The sequence below is a fragment of the Chenopodium album genome, chromosome 10 (assembly GCF_948465745.1).
Source record: "Chenopodium album chromosome 10, dcCheAlbu1.1, whole genome shotgun sequence".
NCBI classification, from domain to species: domain Eukaryota; kingdom Viridiplantae; phylum Streptophyta; class Magnoliopsida; order Caryophyllales; family Amaranthaceae; genus Chenopodium; species Chenopodium album.
Genome location: NC_137843.1, coordinates 32,898,131 through 32,915,712, shown reverse-complemented (window position 1 = coordinate 32,915,712; position 17,582 = coordinate 32,898,131). Strand labels below are relative to the sequence as shown.

Sequence of the window (17,582 nt, the reverse complement as noted above, 5' to 3'; positions counted from 1 at the left end):
ATGTTTTTTTATTATTATATTATTATTGTTCTTTTTATCATTCTTATTTTTATTATTATAGTTCATTATTACTACCTCCGTTAAATGTTACGTGCAACTTTTGCCAAAAACGGATGATTAAGATTATGTGCAACTTTCCATTTTCTTTCCTATTTTAGTAAACAAAAAGCTTAAAAAGACTAATACGCCCTTACTTAAAAAATAAGATTTTAATAATTAAGTGGGGTGGTCCCATTTTCTCTCTCCCTTTTTTAAGTGGGTTGATCCCATTCTCTCTCTCTCTCTCTCTCTCTCTCTCTCTCTCTCTCTCTCTCTCTCTCTCTCTCTCTCTCTCCTATAATAAAATCATATTTCCCTACTCTCTCTCTCTCTCTCTCTCTCGCTCCTAATAAAATCATATTTCCCTACCCTATTTTAAATGAGGTGGTTCCATTTTCTCTCTCCCTTTTCTTTAATTACTTCCCATTACACTAGCTAATCTTTGCCCCTCAAATTTTGGCTTGGTAACCACAACCCCTTCAAAAGTTGCACCTAACATTTAACGGAGGTAGTATTATTTATGTTATTTTATGGTCGTGCGGGGCCATGTCTGGCGGGCGAAACTACCATGCCGCCCCGCGGGTTTGTGCCGTACTCGTGCGGATTCTTGAAATCGTGTTCACGGCCCGGCCCACTTCTCGGTCACCATGTCGTGCCGTGCCGCTGGCGGGTTCGTGCCGTGCCATCCGCAGGCCGACACGGCCCATACATACAGCTAGTCTTGAGACTAGCTATTAGGCATTGATCAAATTGCATGTTGGACCCACATACGATAGTTGTATGTGTAATCTTTGTCGGGAGGGAGGTCATTATAACTACTTGCCAACAAGTTCGACTAAATTGATATGTGGGTGTGGTCAAAGCAAAAGCTATGCTCGGCCTAAAGACGGCAATACAATGTGATGCTAGAAACATAGTCGCCATCGTCCTCAAAAGTGATTGCTTACAACTGATTAACTTAGTAAAGTGTAAATAAAGAGACGGTTCTTAATTAGGAATGACAGTTAGGTAAAAAAAACAAAAAATAAAAAATAATAAAATAATAAAAAAAAAAAAATTTTTACTAGTTATTCTAGCAGGTTAATTTTGTTCATGTTTCTAAAGAAGCTAATCTTAATTCTTACAGCTACTTTAGTCCTTCTAAAGTATTTGTGCAAATTATGCGTTAGGGGCTTGTCCATGTGATAGAACCATAGAGGAGGTTCCTTACAATTATTGTCAAAGGGCTCGTTTGGTTGAATGTAGGAATTGCAAATTTCTTGGAAAATTGATTTTCCATGAAATTGAAATTCCTGGAAATTCTAAAAAGTGATTGGTTAACTAAGGAAAGTGGAAATTACCATGGGAAGTTCCACTTAGCTAAGTCCCCCTAGGTAATTAGCTTCCCCCATTTTGTAGGGAATGGAAATTCATGGGAATTTCTACTTCCCATAAATTTGTTAACCAAACAACTTCAAAGAATTTCAATTCCTAGGATTTCCAACTTTCCATGTTTTTCTTTGACAACCAAACAACCCCTAAGTTTCTATAATTATTAGTGCATGTTGCTGCTTTTATTAAAAATAAATAAATAAATAAAATAAAAATATATACAACCTCTTACATATTAATTGTACAACAATAAACCCTGCAATATTGACCAAGTAACTCTTAAATAATCCCTAAAACACTGACAAATTAATCCCTGTAAAATTGAACGAGTAACCCCTATAATACTTACGAATTAACCCTCATGATAGATGGCCACACCGTGTGGCCAGCCACATATAAGCCTTTGTGTTAATTATAACTTTGAGGTATTATTTGTGAAAAAGAAAAAATTTAAAGTTACAACTAATATGTAACGGAGGTATTAAAAAAAAAAACATAATGTTCAAATGAAAACAAGAATCAAAGGAAGATAAAAGGATGACAAGAGCCATTAAGCTTTTGACAGATCATATGACAGCGCATTCAGAATCGAAATATCGAACAACATTTTTTAGAAAGAAAAAAAAAATCCTATCTAAGAAAGCATCCATTTTAAAAAAGAACCAAGATACAAAGCAAAACTACTCTCAGACACCCCTATCAGAAAGATTGCACACAACAGAAATAAACTAACTACAGAACTACTTTTGGATCGGAACTGAGGGATAAGTTACTGGTGAGGTTGACAAGAGCCGAAACAGAGGCCACCTGAGACTTCAATTCTTCTCCCCGTTTAGCTTCTGTCTCCACCTGCTTCTGTAACACCAGACAGAGGAGCTATAAGTTTAAGTATCCATCTTTAGCAGATTAATAAACACTATTTATATTCGGGATTGGAGGAGAAGGGTTGATTAAGAAAATCCAAAAACTTATACAAAACACAAAGTAGAATGTTCCATCTATTCTTGCTCTATATAAAGTAGAGTAATAAAACATGGATAAAGAAAACCAACAGAAGGCAACTGAAGGATATAAGAGCTGAACTTACCGGTAAATTTCCATTCCCAAATACTTCTGTCTGATGACCACCAGATTTGCTACTTCTTTTCATTTGCAGGGACTTTTCTCGGCCTTCATAGAAATCGAGGTCATTTACAAGTGATGTCTTCGATAGATAGTTCTTGAAAATCTTCAGCATTTCTAACCCTTGCTTCAGCCCAATCTACAAATCCATTAAGATGTAGAAATCAGAGAAAAGAAAGGTGGCCTCTTCACTTATTGCTCAAACATTAAGGAGGCATGCCATCAGAGGCGCTGGCAAAAGCCTCTGTGATTTCTCACCCCACTTATGTAGCATCATCACAAAGTTTTTTTGGGTGGGGTATGAAGCAGAACAGAAGATTGCAAATGCCAGATTAAGACAATTTAATACACATATACATGGGTCACTAGAAACAAGATAAATAGAAAGTAGTTGATCGTCATATAGGCCATTGCCTAGAGACAAGCATACAGTTTAAAAGAGACCAATACAGCTTATATGAAGAAAAAAGGAAAAAAAACACACATGAGCTACCACAGCATTGTGAACTAGTGATCCACCTTACATTCCACAACCTCGCACCCCAGACAGAAAGATAGAAGAGGAACCATTCACTTCCAAGTAACAATTTGGGAAATATATCATTTATAAACCATAACCTACACTACAAGGTCCACAACCACAAATGACTAACAAGCACATTCTTATGCACAATTCAGCATCCAGCAAACTGGTTGAAAAGATGCAATCAAATTAAAGGTTATAGTGCGAACTGCAAATAGTTCGAGGTCAGAATTCATGTAAACATTGTTATAAACCCAATCCATTAATTAAATTTTTACAAAATTTTGTTACCTCTTGGGTATCCCGAGTGTAGGTCACAGGCCTATTTTCATTGTTTTCAAGAATTATATGTCGCAGTTGAGAATTTGGTATATCTTTCACGATATGCCACTTCACTGGGAAGAAACCACTCCACTTGTCAAGCTGCCAGAAATCCATATTCTTGTTGAAATCCACTTTGCCGGTCATCTCAGCTACTCCAACAAACTGTCCACTTCCATTAACCTGTAATTTGAAACAAAAGGCTTAATAAATTTTACCAAAATTACAACGCTAATGGAAAAAGAGTACAACTTTTCAGAAAAAATAAAAATGCAAAGTAACATCTTCAAGCCTAGGTCATACAACACCTTCATTTCACCTTAGGTTTGAGTCAGAAATGCAGCACTTTAATAAGGAGTGGGGGCATAACTATTTTTCATTTAAATCGAGTTAATGCAAATTCTCCATAAACTGCTCAGATCTAATGTCCATCATTAGCAGCCAGTCTAAGTAAATTAGTTCTATATAGTGGAGAAGGATCTATATTATAAGAGCAACTGCACATATCCCAGTCATCCAACAGTTCTGCGCCAAAATAAACTAAACTTTTTTATAATCTTCACCTTGTTTTCAATAATAGAAAATATGACATCCCAACCAACAACTAAAGCTAATCACTGGCAAATAAGGATTTTATGCCTTTTTCTTATACTAAAAATTAAGCATATGAGAAATACTTACTCTTTATTTACTTGCAACACAGCCTTACGACAAGCACTTTGAGGTCAAGATTATGTAATGTAAACGAACAAATTAATCAAAATAATATTTACACACAATACCTAACCCTTCCTTATTCACGGTGTTAATAATTTTGATAAAATCACTCATTTAACTTCACTAATCACCTCTTAAAAGTGCATGACTAAGGCTGAGTTGCAAGTAAAACAAAAAACACGGATGTATGCTTTAAGAAATACTTCCTCCATCCCCAAAAAAAATCTTATTCCTTCCAAAAACCTTGTCCCTAACTCCCTATACAAAATTCAGATTTCAACTTTATCGATTTCTTTACTTACTTAATCAACCAAACTCTACTATCTTGTTATTTTGTTAACCAGCCCAACCCCGCTATCTTGTGTTTTATATTCACCTTTAATCAACCAAACCCCACTATCTTATTTTTTAATTCACTTCTTAAAAATTATGCAAAAGGCAAATGAGATTTTAATTAGGGGTGAAGAGAATATAATTTAATTGTCTAAACTGACATGGTAGAGGTACACCACAACTTTTTGAAATAATCCATAATAGTCCCTAATTATTCATCGTAATGTGATTTTAGATCTTTAGATGTACTGATTTTACTTACTGAGAAGAATAGGAATATTGGACAATTTACGCCTGTCTCACTAGCTTTCACTTCTGCATCATGAAATGCTGCATCCAGCTTCTTATTTCCATTTGCAGTACTAGACCAAACATCATACTTAATGCATTTATGAACATCATCTTCACTATAGGATTTGATGACGTAAAACTTTGCAGCTTCATACTCTGTTTGGAACTCTGCCAAGTTATATGTATCTCTCTGTACTGCTGAACCTAATGGTTCCTTTTCAGATGAGTCTGAATTGATCTTGCTGTTGGCTCGAGGACCACATGTTAGCTCGGCTGACATTTCTAACTCACTTTTCCTACTAGGTCTAAATTTATCATTTCCATTCCACATCCTTGCATTTGATCTGTAGCCCATTGGACCAGTATTTCCAAACACACCTCGTTTTGGGAAAGATAAAGACTGATAGTTTCCGGCAGGATGGTAAACATTTGCATACCCAGCTGATGGAAAATAGGAACCTGACTGAGCAAACATAGAAAAGAGACAGATTCAATCTCAGTGAATGACACTGAAAGAATAACATTAAAGACAGTAGCAAATAGGATTTAAGCTTAAGCTACAACCATGAGAAAAGACAGAATCAACTCAACACAGTGGCTCAGAGTTAAAAGGGTGATTGGATCCATTTAACAATGTCATAAAACCACTGACAAATATTCACTTAAATTATTTAATTGACCTGAAGGATGCTACCTTTGTAGCTAACCAATTCAGAAAGCAGGTCCAAACACCTTATTTGTAAAGAAACTAGGGCAAAAGCTATACCAGAATTCACAGTCAAAGCATACTGAAAATTTTCTAATGTTGGCAATGTGTTATGCACCTTATTCAATGGTTTAGTGGGTTGAGTGTCGAACTTGGGCTGAGAAACATTAGGCGCAGCAACAGATGGACGTGATTTAGAGTTTACAGGTGTCGAGGAGGGCTTGCCCAAGGATCCATATAATTTTGAAGGTTTGATGCCATTTGACCTTGCCACGTTAGCAGGAGACGGATTCGATTTGACATTCCCAGAGGCAGCATTTGACCCAGTTGAGGGATCTCCAAGATAATTTAAATCCCAAGCATAACAAGGCAGCGCTTCAGCCCCATAGGTGGTAACTGGTGTATAAAATGGCTGACTAACACAATGCCCATCAGCCCCAACAAAAGTTCCAGCAGCATAAGGATTATAGCCAGGCATGTAATAAGCTATTGAGCTGTGATTTGCTTGTACACCCTGCATTGCAAAAGAATGCTACATGAGGGAGAGCAACCATCAGATCCCAATTTGGTGGGTAATGCCGAAATAAGTAAATATTTGGTGGAAAATGCATTCAAAAAAATCAGTTCACAAAATAAGTTAAAATGTCTTTGTTGAGTTACCATAGATGAATGATCTCTGCCATCATCTGATTGACCAAAAGTCCCATTGTAGCCTGCAATGGAAAGGTTTATAAATGTCAAACAAACTTCCTCTGTATTTTAATGTGTGTTGGGAGTGCAGGAAGAAAGCAATGGATGGAGCATTTATATTGATGGTCAAGAACTTTTTTCTTCTCATTTTCAATCTATTCTTATTTGACAGATCCGCTGCTTATATTTCTTTAGATGCACAGAGAAACTATTCTGTTGCCATTTTATCCAATACTAACTATTACTATCAACAGTAGGCATATTCTAAGTACCAAAGTGGACAAATAAAGATATTGATGTATATTTTAACAATGTACAATATGCAGTGACAAGAAAACATCAAGTGTGAGAAACGAAAAAAAAATACATTGGTCTACAAGTTTAAGGACAAACTTGGTAAATAAGCCTGTAATTAATGACTAAAGCATTTTGCACAGCTTATCTAAAGGCAAGAGAGGACTTAAGCAGTTAAGCTCCCTACAAAATACAATTTGAAAAGCTACACTGACCACTAGGGTATGCCATGGCATCAATGCAAACTTTGGCAGTTTATGGCAGCCAAATTAAGATATACATATCTTCACTCTATTCTGATGTTCAATCACTCACATCAGAGGCATAAACAATTCACATATGTCCAGAAAATCTACCAAATAATGCATCATGCTTATCATTTATAGAGATTGCTAGAAACTTACAGAGAGTTGAACACAAATATTTACTAACATTACAAAGTTTTATCAGAAATTACACATGACTAATCCCAACTATTGTATAAGTATTCACATATGGGGCAAGAGTGGCAATGTCATCATTTACATGAACTGTGACTGATGTGAAAATAATTTTTATTTTAGAAATATTCATGAATTAATCTGATTTCAAACAAGTGAAAATTGAAGGAAAGATGTATTATCTTATTAAAAAAATACAAAATAAAAAAAGCAAAAAGCTCCGAGAATAGATATAAACCAGATTAATGTCAATACATAATAATAAAAGAGGAAGTGATAACATGGGGTTTGTCATTTCATTTCAATTGATGGAAACACAAACTTAGTGAGGAGATTAGCTGTCATTTCATTTCATTTAATAGAAACACAAGTTTAGTCGGGAGAGTAGTCCCATATTGACAAAACGTCTTTTGGTCTCAAATGGGATTTGTGATGGCAATCAAAGAGGAATGTGAGTTGTTTCACACACATTGTGTGATAAAAAAAAAGAAAGAAAAATGAAAAACAGACATTCAATAAACTGATATTACAATTCTTCAAAACTAATATTTCAAGAGGAAGAGCATACAGCGTGGTGGCTTATTCTAACTCGTCTCTCTCCTTGTATATCTTTTCAGTTCATATTTTATTGATAATTTGGATAACTTTTCCCACATCAGCAAAGTTGACAAAAAATTCAATATACTTGGGCCAACTGGCCAAGGCTTCAACATATAGCATTACAAACACAATATTATATTTATATTTTGTGCATGATCCAAGTATAATATATGCAATTTTCCTAGTTTGTGCCAACTGATGTAACAGTTAGTAGCAAACTTATTATCCAGCATAGCATTTCAGCAAGAGAGCATGTTATATACAATTAAATAAAAAGAAATTCAACAAAGTAAATTTTAAGATAAAAAGCTGTCAATATCTAACCTGGATAATAATAATTGTAATAGCTAGCAGGTGGATTATACACATCTTGCCCTGCAACTGACTCTTGACCAGTCTCACCTTTGACACTGGAGGCACCCTGATTAGGAGTGGTGTAATCAGAACTGATCCCATTGTCAGATGCAACCTAGGGAATACCAAGCAATGATTAATGAGTCTACTTTCATAAACATTCCTAAACAGTAAAGCTCGGGGGGGGGGGGGGGGGGGGGGGGGGGGGTTGGTGGAGGGGGGTTCAAGGCTTAGTTTTAAAAGGCGCAAATGGTCCTTGCAGCCTAGGCGCAAGGAGAAGGTGTGCGCCTGTATTTATATATTTATTCAAATTATTTTTACTTTGATTGTACTTAATACCAATTAAAAAGATTCATAATAAATTAAATAATGATATATGTAAAAGCTAAGGTAGTCTGAATTTGGAAAAAATGTCCATCATTCTTCAATTGATAACTTAAATCTTAGTTATTTTCCTTGAGGCGCAAAGGCGCGCCTTCCGTAGGTGACTGGCCTCGCCTGGCTAAAGCCCAATTCCCAGAGCCTGGGAGCGAGGCGCGCTTTTTAAAACCAAGGTTCAAGGATTACACAACTTGATACCATTCTAACTACAAAAAGTCTAGTAGAAGAAAGCTTTCCTCACAAAAAAATTTTTTTTTTTAAAAAAAAAAGAAAGATTAATAAACAATGGCTGATCACAAAAATAAGCTTTTAACATGATGATACATAAAGAAACAACTGATGCAGATAATAATTTACAAAAACAGCAGATTATGAAACATCTAGATATAACATGACCATTATCCAGCCCTACTAACTCATTCACAACTGTCTTTTAGACCTCTATGTAAGTGTTTCATGTTCAAGTTCACCACAGCAGAATCACAAACAGTGACCAGACACGCAAAGCATATGAAGTGACACGGTAGGCTCCAAATCCGTTATGTCTCGGCCACATTGTGACGTAATGGCTGAGTTCTTATTCTATGAGTGACAGCGAACAAAAAAATCTAAACAGTCACATACAAATGCAGCTTATACCAGTATTTAGAATATGGTGCAGCACTAATCCATCTCAACACTTAAAAGATTATAGGAACTTCAATTGAGATTACTCTGTTGTTTCATCGAATATCCGCCTAGTAGATTGTGACACAGATGTTTCATAGAATATACTGGTATACATAATAACTGACCCAATTATACGGAAAGGGCTTAAAAACCTACCCTAGACCCACAATCTCTTTTCAGCAATGTCCAATAGTAATCTCATGAATGAAAATAAATACTTGGGGAAAAAATGAAATAAACAGTTAACTTTAAAATAATCTTATCATAGATACCAAAACAAATTTAACATACCATAGCCTTTTCTGCAGGTTTGGAAAGGATTGAACCTGAATCCGCCCCTTTAGCTGGATCAGAGTCAAGGATTGAAGTAGCAAGAGTGCATCCTACTAAATTAACAAGGGATAATGGCCACGCCACATCCATATGCATAATTATCTCAAATTCTCAATCAATCAACACTCGTTCAGCAGAATCCCAAAAGTAAATTTTCAAAACAGAGGATAAACATCAACAATAACAAGGCTTAAAAATAGAGGATATTTATCAACAATAAAAGTATTTCCTCCATTCCAAATTAATTGACACGGTTTTGACTTTAGACACTATTCATTAACTTTACTTTGACTATTAGTAAAAATAGAGGATATAGTCATGTGTGATCTTTTTTAGATTCCTTTCAATGTGTACTTAATTAAAATTCAAATATTAGTATTTTTTTTCAATAGGTATAATTAAAGACATTTTCAATTAATTTTATGTATTGGCAACGTGATAAAAGAAATGTTTCAACTGATATAAAATCAAATTGAATCCTGAAAAGTAAGCTATGCACAAGAATAAAATCGAACTAAATCCAAATAAACAATAACATGGATGTTCTTTCATCAAATTTTAAACTTAATTTAAGCATCATTTACCCTTCACTACTCGCCCCAAAAGTTCATAACCGCAAGTATAGCTAAAAAATCGAACTATAATAATCAATACTAACTGATTAACAAAGGGAAAAATTGCCATGGTCACACAGAAAGCATCAGATATAAACACATTCATACACGAAAAGGATACATAGCTCGGTCGGCTTTTCACAAACCATCCTTCCTCCAATTTATCACCTGTATTATAAGATTGCAAAATTTTATTGAGAAATAAGTCTTTGTACATAGTAAAACAGATTATTAAACAAACAATCCTTTTCCTTCTTTAGTATATACTAGTATGTAGTGTCTCCTTAGATATTTGACTAAAATTCTGAAGATAATAAACTATAATAGCACAAAAATGTCGCTTTCACTAATATATGCCGAGTATTACTTAAAAAACTAAACAGAAAGTTAGTGCAAGGCAATAAGAGAGGATTGATTCTGCATCACTTATCAAGGAAAGTAAAAGATTCTTGCTTTTGAAAAGGATAGTTAATAAAATTTAAAAACATAAAAATTTATGATCATATAATATGACAATGACAAAATAATTAAAAATCAAAATCAAGAGTGTAGGAAATTCTAAACGAAATTTACTTCGCTGATAAGGAATTTGAACAGGACAAAGCTGAGGGAACCACATCAAAATCCAGAAAGATCATCAAAAAAATATTTTTAATCAAATTAACTTTAAAATAAAAATTAAGATCAGGAAAATTCATGGGGTTTGACTAAAACCAGAACTTGGTTATCAAAATTACGACTTGGGTAAAATTCAAAAATCAAAATTAGGAAAAACGGAGCAGTGAAAAAAAAAAATTAAAAATCTAAGAAAATCAAATTAAAATTCAATAATAAATTTGTTCAAAAACCCAGAGAACATAAATAACAAACCTGAGAAAACTCCAATCAAGGAATACAAAGTATAAAAGAGGAGTAGATCTTGATAAACTTCCCAGGAGTTCGGAGATAAATCCGTTTTTCTAGATGTAGAGAGCGGTTTAAGGGAGGAGGAGAGGAAAGAGAAAGAAGATTGTAGGAGGGAAGAAGATTTATATAAAGTTGGGGAAGACTATTGCAGACGAAAAAGTTGCAGGGAGTCTAAAACCCTTGAGTTTTTGGATCTGACGGTTTAGAGGATTTCCCCGCTCTTCTTGATTCACTGTGGTCCGTCAGATTTAGTATGTTCACGGTAGAGTTGTGGTGCTTTAACAATCACTAATGCTACCACAAATTTTTTACAAAATAATAATTAATTAAATTAAATTTTATTTTTTATTATAATCCGAAACTAATAAAGCTTAAGCGTTGAGTTCCGCTCCGGAGAATAGGGTTTTCTTTCTATCGGAGGTCTGAGTGGGTTTGCTCTTGAGAATTCAAGTTTTGCTCCTTGGTAGAAGGGGCTGCGATTTAGGGTGAGATGGCAGAGAATATTGCAAAGAAGTAGTCGAATTTAAAAATAACGACAGAGGAGGATGAAGTAGCAGAATTGGGAGAGTCTAATTCGAATTCTCAAGAAAGCAGGATCGCTCTTTCCGTGGTCGGAAAATTGTTAATAGTGAGATCGTATAACTTTGAGGCACTTCAGAAAACGTTGAAACAAATCTGGGCTCTCAAGCGATATGTTGTTTTCAGAAAAATTGAAAATAATCTTTTCATTATTCAATTCTTCCATTGGCGCGCTAAGGAGAAGATTCTTGATGGAGCCCCGTGAAACTTTGATAACCAATTGCTTTTGCTAAAAGAAATCCATGGTGATGAATAGTCGGATTCAATTGAATTGAAGTTTTGCCCGTTTTGGGTACGACTTTATAACCTACCCCTGGACAGTAGATCGAACGATGATGTTAGGATTATTGTTGGCGAAATTGGTGTGGTTATGGAGGTCGAAGAGGATGAACTGGGGTGGGATAAGTCTCAGAGAGTTCATGTAATGGTGGATACCTCTAAACCCTTGCGTAGAGTGCACAAAATCAGAAATAAATACAGGATTGTCACCCTTATTCAAATAAAATATGAACGTCTTTCTACCTTCTGCTTTATGTGTGGAATCCTAGGACACATAGAGAAGGATTGCTCGAATGTAGCCGAAGACGAGGAGCTTGATGAGAAACAATGGGGATTATGGTTGAGGGCTTCCCCTCGCAAAGGAAGGGCAAAACAAATAGAAGAAATAGCTAAGTAGTTACGCTCTGACGCTAAAAAAGCCCTTGTGTTTACTCATAAGCCTCAGGTGCAAAGGATGATTGTTAACCAGAATATTGAGCTAGGGGTTGATTTATTTGTAGCAGGGAGGGAGTTGGTGCAGCAACCAGTTCCTAAGCCATCCTTGGTGGAGAGGGAGAAGATGTAGAGCAGCCAAGTTAGTGTAGAGGAGGGGTGTTACTCACCTATACACAGCTTCTGTGAATAGGAGGTTCAGAGGGAGTTTGTGATGAAAGGAGGGATGAAAATGGAGTAGGGGGACTTGATGAGGGGGTGATGTAGGGGAAAAAATAGGAGGGAGTGTCACTGATTCTGTGACGGTGTTTGAAGCAAGAGGAAGTGGGAAGACGGGTAAAATATCGGGTAAGAGATTTAAGAGGGGTGAAGGAAAAAGAGGGTGTGGGGGATTGCAAGATGGACTATGAGGGGGATGTGTTGCTTGCGGAAAGAGAACTAGAGAGTTGGCTGGTAATATGATGGAGATGGACTATGGGAATGAATGCAGAGAGTTACTTGTTATGCTTGAAGCATGAAGAGTATGATGGGAATGAGTTACTTGTTATGCTTCAAGTATATGTCACTACTTCCCCTTTATTTCAACCCTCTACTCACCATACAAATGGGTCATATTAGGGTGTAACACCCTAGAATTCCCTTTTCCTTTAAAATATCTGTTTTGCTCTTTTAAAATATGAATTAGGAAAATCTAAGACATTTACCACCACCATGAAAACGGGTAAGACAAATATCAAAGGCACATAGCGGAAGACTCTTTTCAAAATCATTCAAACACAAGTCAACTTAAAAGTCAAACCAAACGAAAGTAAAGTCAAACCAAAGTCAGACAAAGTCAACCTACAACTCAGAACCATTGTAGGCCCTTATTAAAACCAAACAATACTTAAAATCTTTGCGCTAGTCTCACAAGCACAATATAATATAATAATTAAAGCAATAAACCACATCGTAAACTTATGAAACTAAGCATGATTCGCTCTTCACTTATGCCCATCATGAATATGCTTCATCACCTAAAAAGCTTCTCTCTACTTGTCCCCACTACTCGCCATTAAAAATGAGTCGTCGTAGGGCCAAGGTAAAGACAAAGCCAAAAAAACATACAAACATACAATCAGCAAAGCTGTGTACATAAGCGTAAAGAAACACACTATCATGCTTTAGTCCTATCAATCACACAACTTACCTTGTTGCACCTGTTTTCAAGCATACAACACACAACATAAACATTCTCTACATGACTAAGTTATTTATTTAGCTTGATTATGCATCGAACGGGTTTCCCTCTAACCTACTCCAATAAAGGGGTACTAACACGGGAGCTAGCTAACCGTGCCAGTATAAAATAAACCACTCGTAAGTGGCGGAATTCCTATGCATAATAAAAAGGAATATACAACGTTGATGAGTGTCATTTATGGCACTCATATGATAGCATTTTAGGGCGTTTTTCTTATATTTTATAGCTTTTATCTTCAAATAATGCTTTAGTTTTGATCTTTTATGATTAGTTCTTTCATTTCCTTTACTTTGCAATTTCTTGCATTTTAAGGGTATTTTTGTCTTTTCCTTTTTACTTGCTCTACTTTCTTTCTTTACAAGACTTGCACGGCCTCGGGATTCGTTTTGGAAGGCTTTCCAAGTCTTTTGGATGATTGGGACAAGCTTTCGCATCATTTGGTTGGCATATGTGTAAGTTAAGAGACAAGCTCCCACTTTTGGCTTTGGCACTCTCGTGCATCACCATCATCGCATGTCTAGATCATGAACGCGCAAAAATGAAGTTTTCTAGGCTGCCCTCCTCTCGAGCATCACATGAGAGCGTCGACTATAGGGATGCATGAGAGCGCTAGGATCGAAGCTTCACGCAAAGGGGCCACGAGCTAGCAACGAGAGGAGCCGCGCCACACGCTTGCAGCAGGGGTGCGCGCGCGCGACCCCCCTGTGCGTGCGCGCAAGCCCCTTTATGCGCGTGCACGGGCCTGTTGTGCGTGCGCACCATGGCCCTCCGTCCCTTTGTTTTTCTTTTGCTATATATATACCTTTGACCTTTCCTTTTTTAGGGAATGACGTTTTTTCTAGTACTTGATATATTTTTCCAGATTTAGTAGAGAGAAAGTAGAGAGAGAAACACTTGAATACTTGATTTGTACTTCAAATTACTTCATTAAGCTTGGATTTCTTCCTTAATCAATGATAATTAGTGAGAATTTCTACCCTTGAATTTTCTTTTTGCTTGATTCTATCTTTAATTCTTGAATGATTGATTTGATTGTTGATCTTTGGTTTGAAAACTTGTTTGATTTGATTTTCTTTTTGATTAAGCTTGAAATGATGATATTTGTTATTCAATTTGTTTTGTTTTTCAATTTCATTATGTCTAGTGAGTAGATTAGTAGCTAGGAAGAAGGGGAAACATGCTTGATTGATGATCTTTGCTAGTTGATGATTCTTGATTGATTGAATTGTTGCAATTAAATTGGTTGACATAGTTATGCATGTGATTAATTTGATTAGGAGTGATCAACCTTGATGATTAATCTAGATTGCATAATAATTTTCAATGACATGAACCTTTGATTTGAGAATTGCTTTAATTGGTTGAATTTGATTGTGATTTCCTTGTTAGTCATTCATAGTGAACCTTAGCTTGACTTATAGGAGATAGCTCTTGAATTTTATTGATTGCTACTATTGTTTTCCCTTACAACGTTTGAATTAATTAAGTTCTTCGTCGTTTGGCATGATCATTGAGCTTGCATGTGGAACTTTAATCCCTAGTGTTTATCATATTGATTTTCTTCATTGTTTAGTTGATTGAAACTTTAGTTACACCTCAATACCTCTCATTCTTCGAAGTAGCTTGACTATTATGAATAGAACAGAGGAGGAAGTGGTAGACATCATTGAAGACGTAGCGAGGTATTATAGAGATTGGCAAGATGGTGAAAGGGAACCAACTAGCAAGATTAGCTCTTCAGTGTATTCAGTTGATCATCTTAATGCCATAAACAACTTGTCCTCACAAATGACGAACTTAGGGAAGGAAATGTCCGCTATCAAGGCGAAGTTAGAAAGTTCTACCTCCCAAGTTTCAAATCTTCCCTCCCAATTTAAGGGGAGATTTATGTCTTCTAACTCTCAACCTCCTACCTCTTCTAATAACATGCCTAGTGGTTGCTTGTTTTGTGATATATGTGGTTCGTATGATCATGATGCTTCTAATTGCCCTCATGCATGTAAGGATGTGTGTGATGATCAAGATGGTAATGTGAATGAACATGTGAACTACGTGTCAAATAATAATGATTCAAGGTTTGAAAATCAAAGGGGTCAATGGAATAGGAATTATCACAACCAAGGCAATTTTGACAATTATAACCAAGGTGGTGGTTATAGGAACCAAGGGAACCAAAATTCCCGAGGTAACTATAACAACCAAGGTTATCGCAGCCAAAATCAAAACCAAAATTGTGGTAATCATAACCAAGGTAATGGGAACCATAATCAAGGTTATGGTCAAAATCAAAATAGGGGTAATTGGAACAATCAAAATAGGGGAAATTTTCAAAACAATGCTCAAAGGGGTCCCCCTCCCGATTTTGCTCCAAAGACCCAAAATGATAATTCCTATGCTCAACCCTCTTCTTCTTCTAGGACTAACTTGGAAGAAATCATTGAAAACCAAACCAAGTTGTTGAACACTTACATGGTGGTGAGTGATAAGAAATTTAATGAGATGATGACTCATAATAAGATGCTTGAAAACCAAATTTCTTAACTTGCCAATGGTTTGAAAGACCAAGCAAGCCCTTCTTCTTTACCCTCTCAAGGCCTAGACCCTAAGAGACCCGTTAATGCCATAGTCACAAGGAGTGGTAAGGTGCTTGAGGAGAGTTTGTCTAGCAAGAGTAAGGGTAAGGAGGGTGCCAATGAGGTTTTGGTTGAAGATGAGGGAGATGGTACATCTTTGAGTGAAGAAGTGGTAGAGCCACCTAAGGAGGTGAAATAAGAGAAAGAAGTTGTGAAACCCAAGTTTCCCTACCCACAAAGATTCATGAGACACAAGTTAGATGAACAATTTGGAAGATTTATTGAGATGCTCAAACAACTTCATCTTTCTCTACCTTTTACCGATGTCATCACCCAAATGCCAAATTATGCAAAATTCCTTAAAGATATTTTGAGTGGAGGACTTGTGATTTTGTGGAGACGGTGAACTTGACTGAGAATTGTAGTGCAATCATAATGAACAAGATGCCACCCAAGTTAAAAGACCCCGAAAACTTTTCTATCCCTTGTGCTATCTATAAGATGCAAATCAATAATGCCTTATGTGACTTAGGAGCTAGTTTTAGCCTTATGCCATATTCGATTTATCAAAGACTTGAACTAGGGGAGCTTTTGCCTACTAACATTACCTTGCAATTAGCCGATGGATCAATTAAGTTCCCAAAGGGTAAGGTAGAAGATATTCCTTTGAGGGTAGGAAAATTTGTGATTCCAGTGGATTTTGTGGTTCTTGAAATGGATGAAGATGCTAGCATTCCTATCATACTTGGTAGACCTTATCTTGCTACCTCGGGTGCCGTGATTGATGTTAAGAGTGCTAAAATTTCACTTAAGGAAGGAGATGAGGTAATTGAATTTGACTTGAATGAAAGCATGAAGTATCCAAGTTCTTCCTTGGAAAATTATATGATGATTAACTCTCTTGATCATGTTGTGTCTTCTATGCATGAGCAATTTCTCACCTCTAATGATGCTCTTGAGAATGTCTTGTTGAACAAGGAAAAGATAGGTGTTCCTAGCAAAGAGATGGCTTTGTATGAAGATTTGCTAAATGGAAGCATTGAAGACGTGGATGAGAAAATGTGCAGGAATATCATTAGCCAAGAAGCATTGCAAGTGGCTATAACAAAGGAAGGTAAAGGTGTTCCTATGGTTGAGCTCAAACCTCTTCCATCACACCTTAGGTATGAATTCTTAGGCCTTAACTCAACTTTTCCCATGATTGTTAGTTCCTCCTTGAGTGAGAGCCAAGCTCAAGAGTTATGTGGTGTGCTGAGAAAGCACCAAGGTGCTTTAGGCTATACCATTGATGACCTCAAGGGTATAAGTCCCGCTTTATATATGCACCACATCACTCTTGAGGATGGCGCCTCACCTAGCATCGAAAGGCAACGAAAACTTCACCCTCAAATGGGGGAAGTAGTCAAGAAGGAAATCACTAAGCTATTGGATGCGGGAATCATATTCCCCATCTTTAGCTCAAGGTGGGTTTCCCCGGTCCACGTAGTCCCAAAGAAAGGAGGCATGACCGTTGTAGAGAATGAGAAAGGTGAGCTCATTCCTACAAGGACGGTCACGGGATGGAGAATGTGTATAGACTATCGACATCTAAACACATCCACCAAAAAGGATCATTTCCCCTTTCCCTTCATTGATAAAATGCTTGAAAGAATAACAAGGCATACGTATTATTGTTTTTTTGATGGGTATTCCGGTTTCTTCCAAATTCCTATTCACCCGGATGACCAAGAGAAAATAACTTTTACTTGCCCATATGGAACCTTTTCTTATAG

General features: G+C 36.4%; 1 protein-coding gene across 3 annotated transcripts; it reads right to left on the bottom strand.

The window, feature by feature from the left end:
• Positions 1-1,935: 1,935 nt before the first annotated feature.
• Positions 1,936-10,846, bottom strand: LOC145562401 (YTH domain-containing protein ECT2-like). 3 transcript variants are annotated; one of them, XM_081622668.1, is made up of 10 exons: positions 10,669-10,846; positions 9,920-9,966; positions 9,143-9,195; positions 7,772-7,916; positions 6,084-6,136; positions 5,542-5,955; positions 4,689-5,180; positions 3,347-3,559; positions 2,498-2,671; positions 1,936-2,262 (listed from the first exon to the last, which is right to left on the bottom strand). In XM_081622668.1, the coding sequence occupies exons 2-10, from the start codon at positions 9,945-9,947 to the stop codon at positions 2,143-2,145; spliced, it is 1,692 nt and encodes a 563-aa protein (XP_081478794.1). In that variant the 5' UTR covers positions 9,948-9,966; positions 10,669-10,846; the 3' UTR covers positions 1,936-2,142. The 3 variants fall into 3 exon arrangements, with proteins under 3 accessions (XP_081478794.1, XP_081478793.1, XP_081478795.1); XM_081622667.1 differs by having other exon boundaries at positions 1,936-2,265; positions 10,669-10,838; XM_081622669.1 differs by having other exon boundaries at positions 1,936-2,265; positions 5,542-5,937; positions 10,669-10,837.
• Between the last annotated feature and the right edge of the window lie 6,736 nt (positions 10,847-17,582).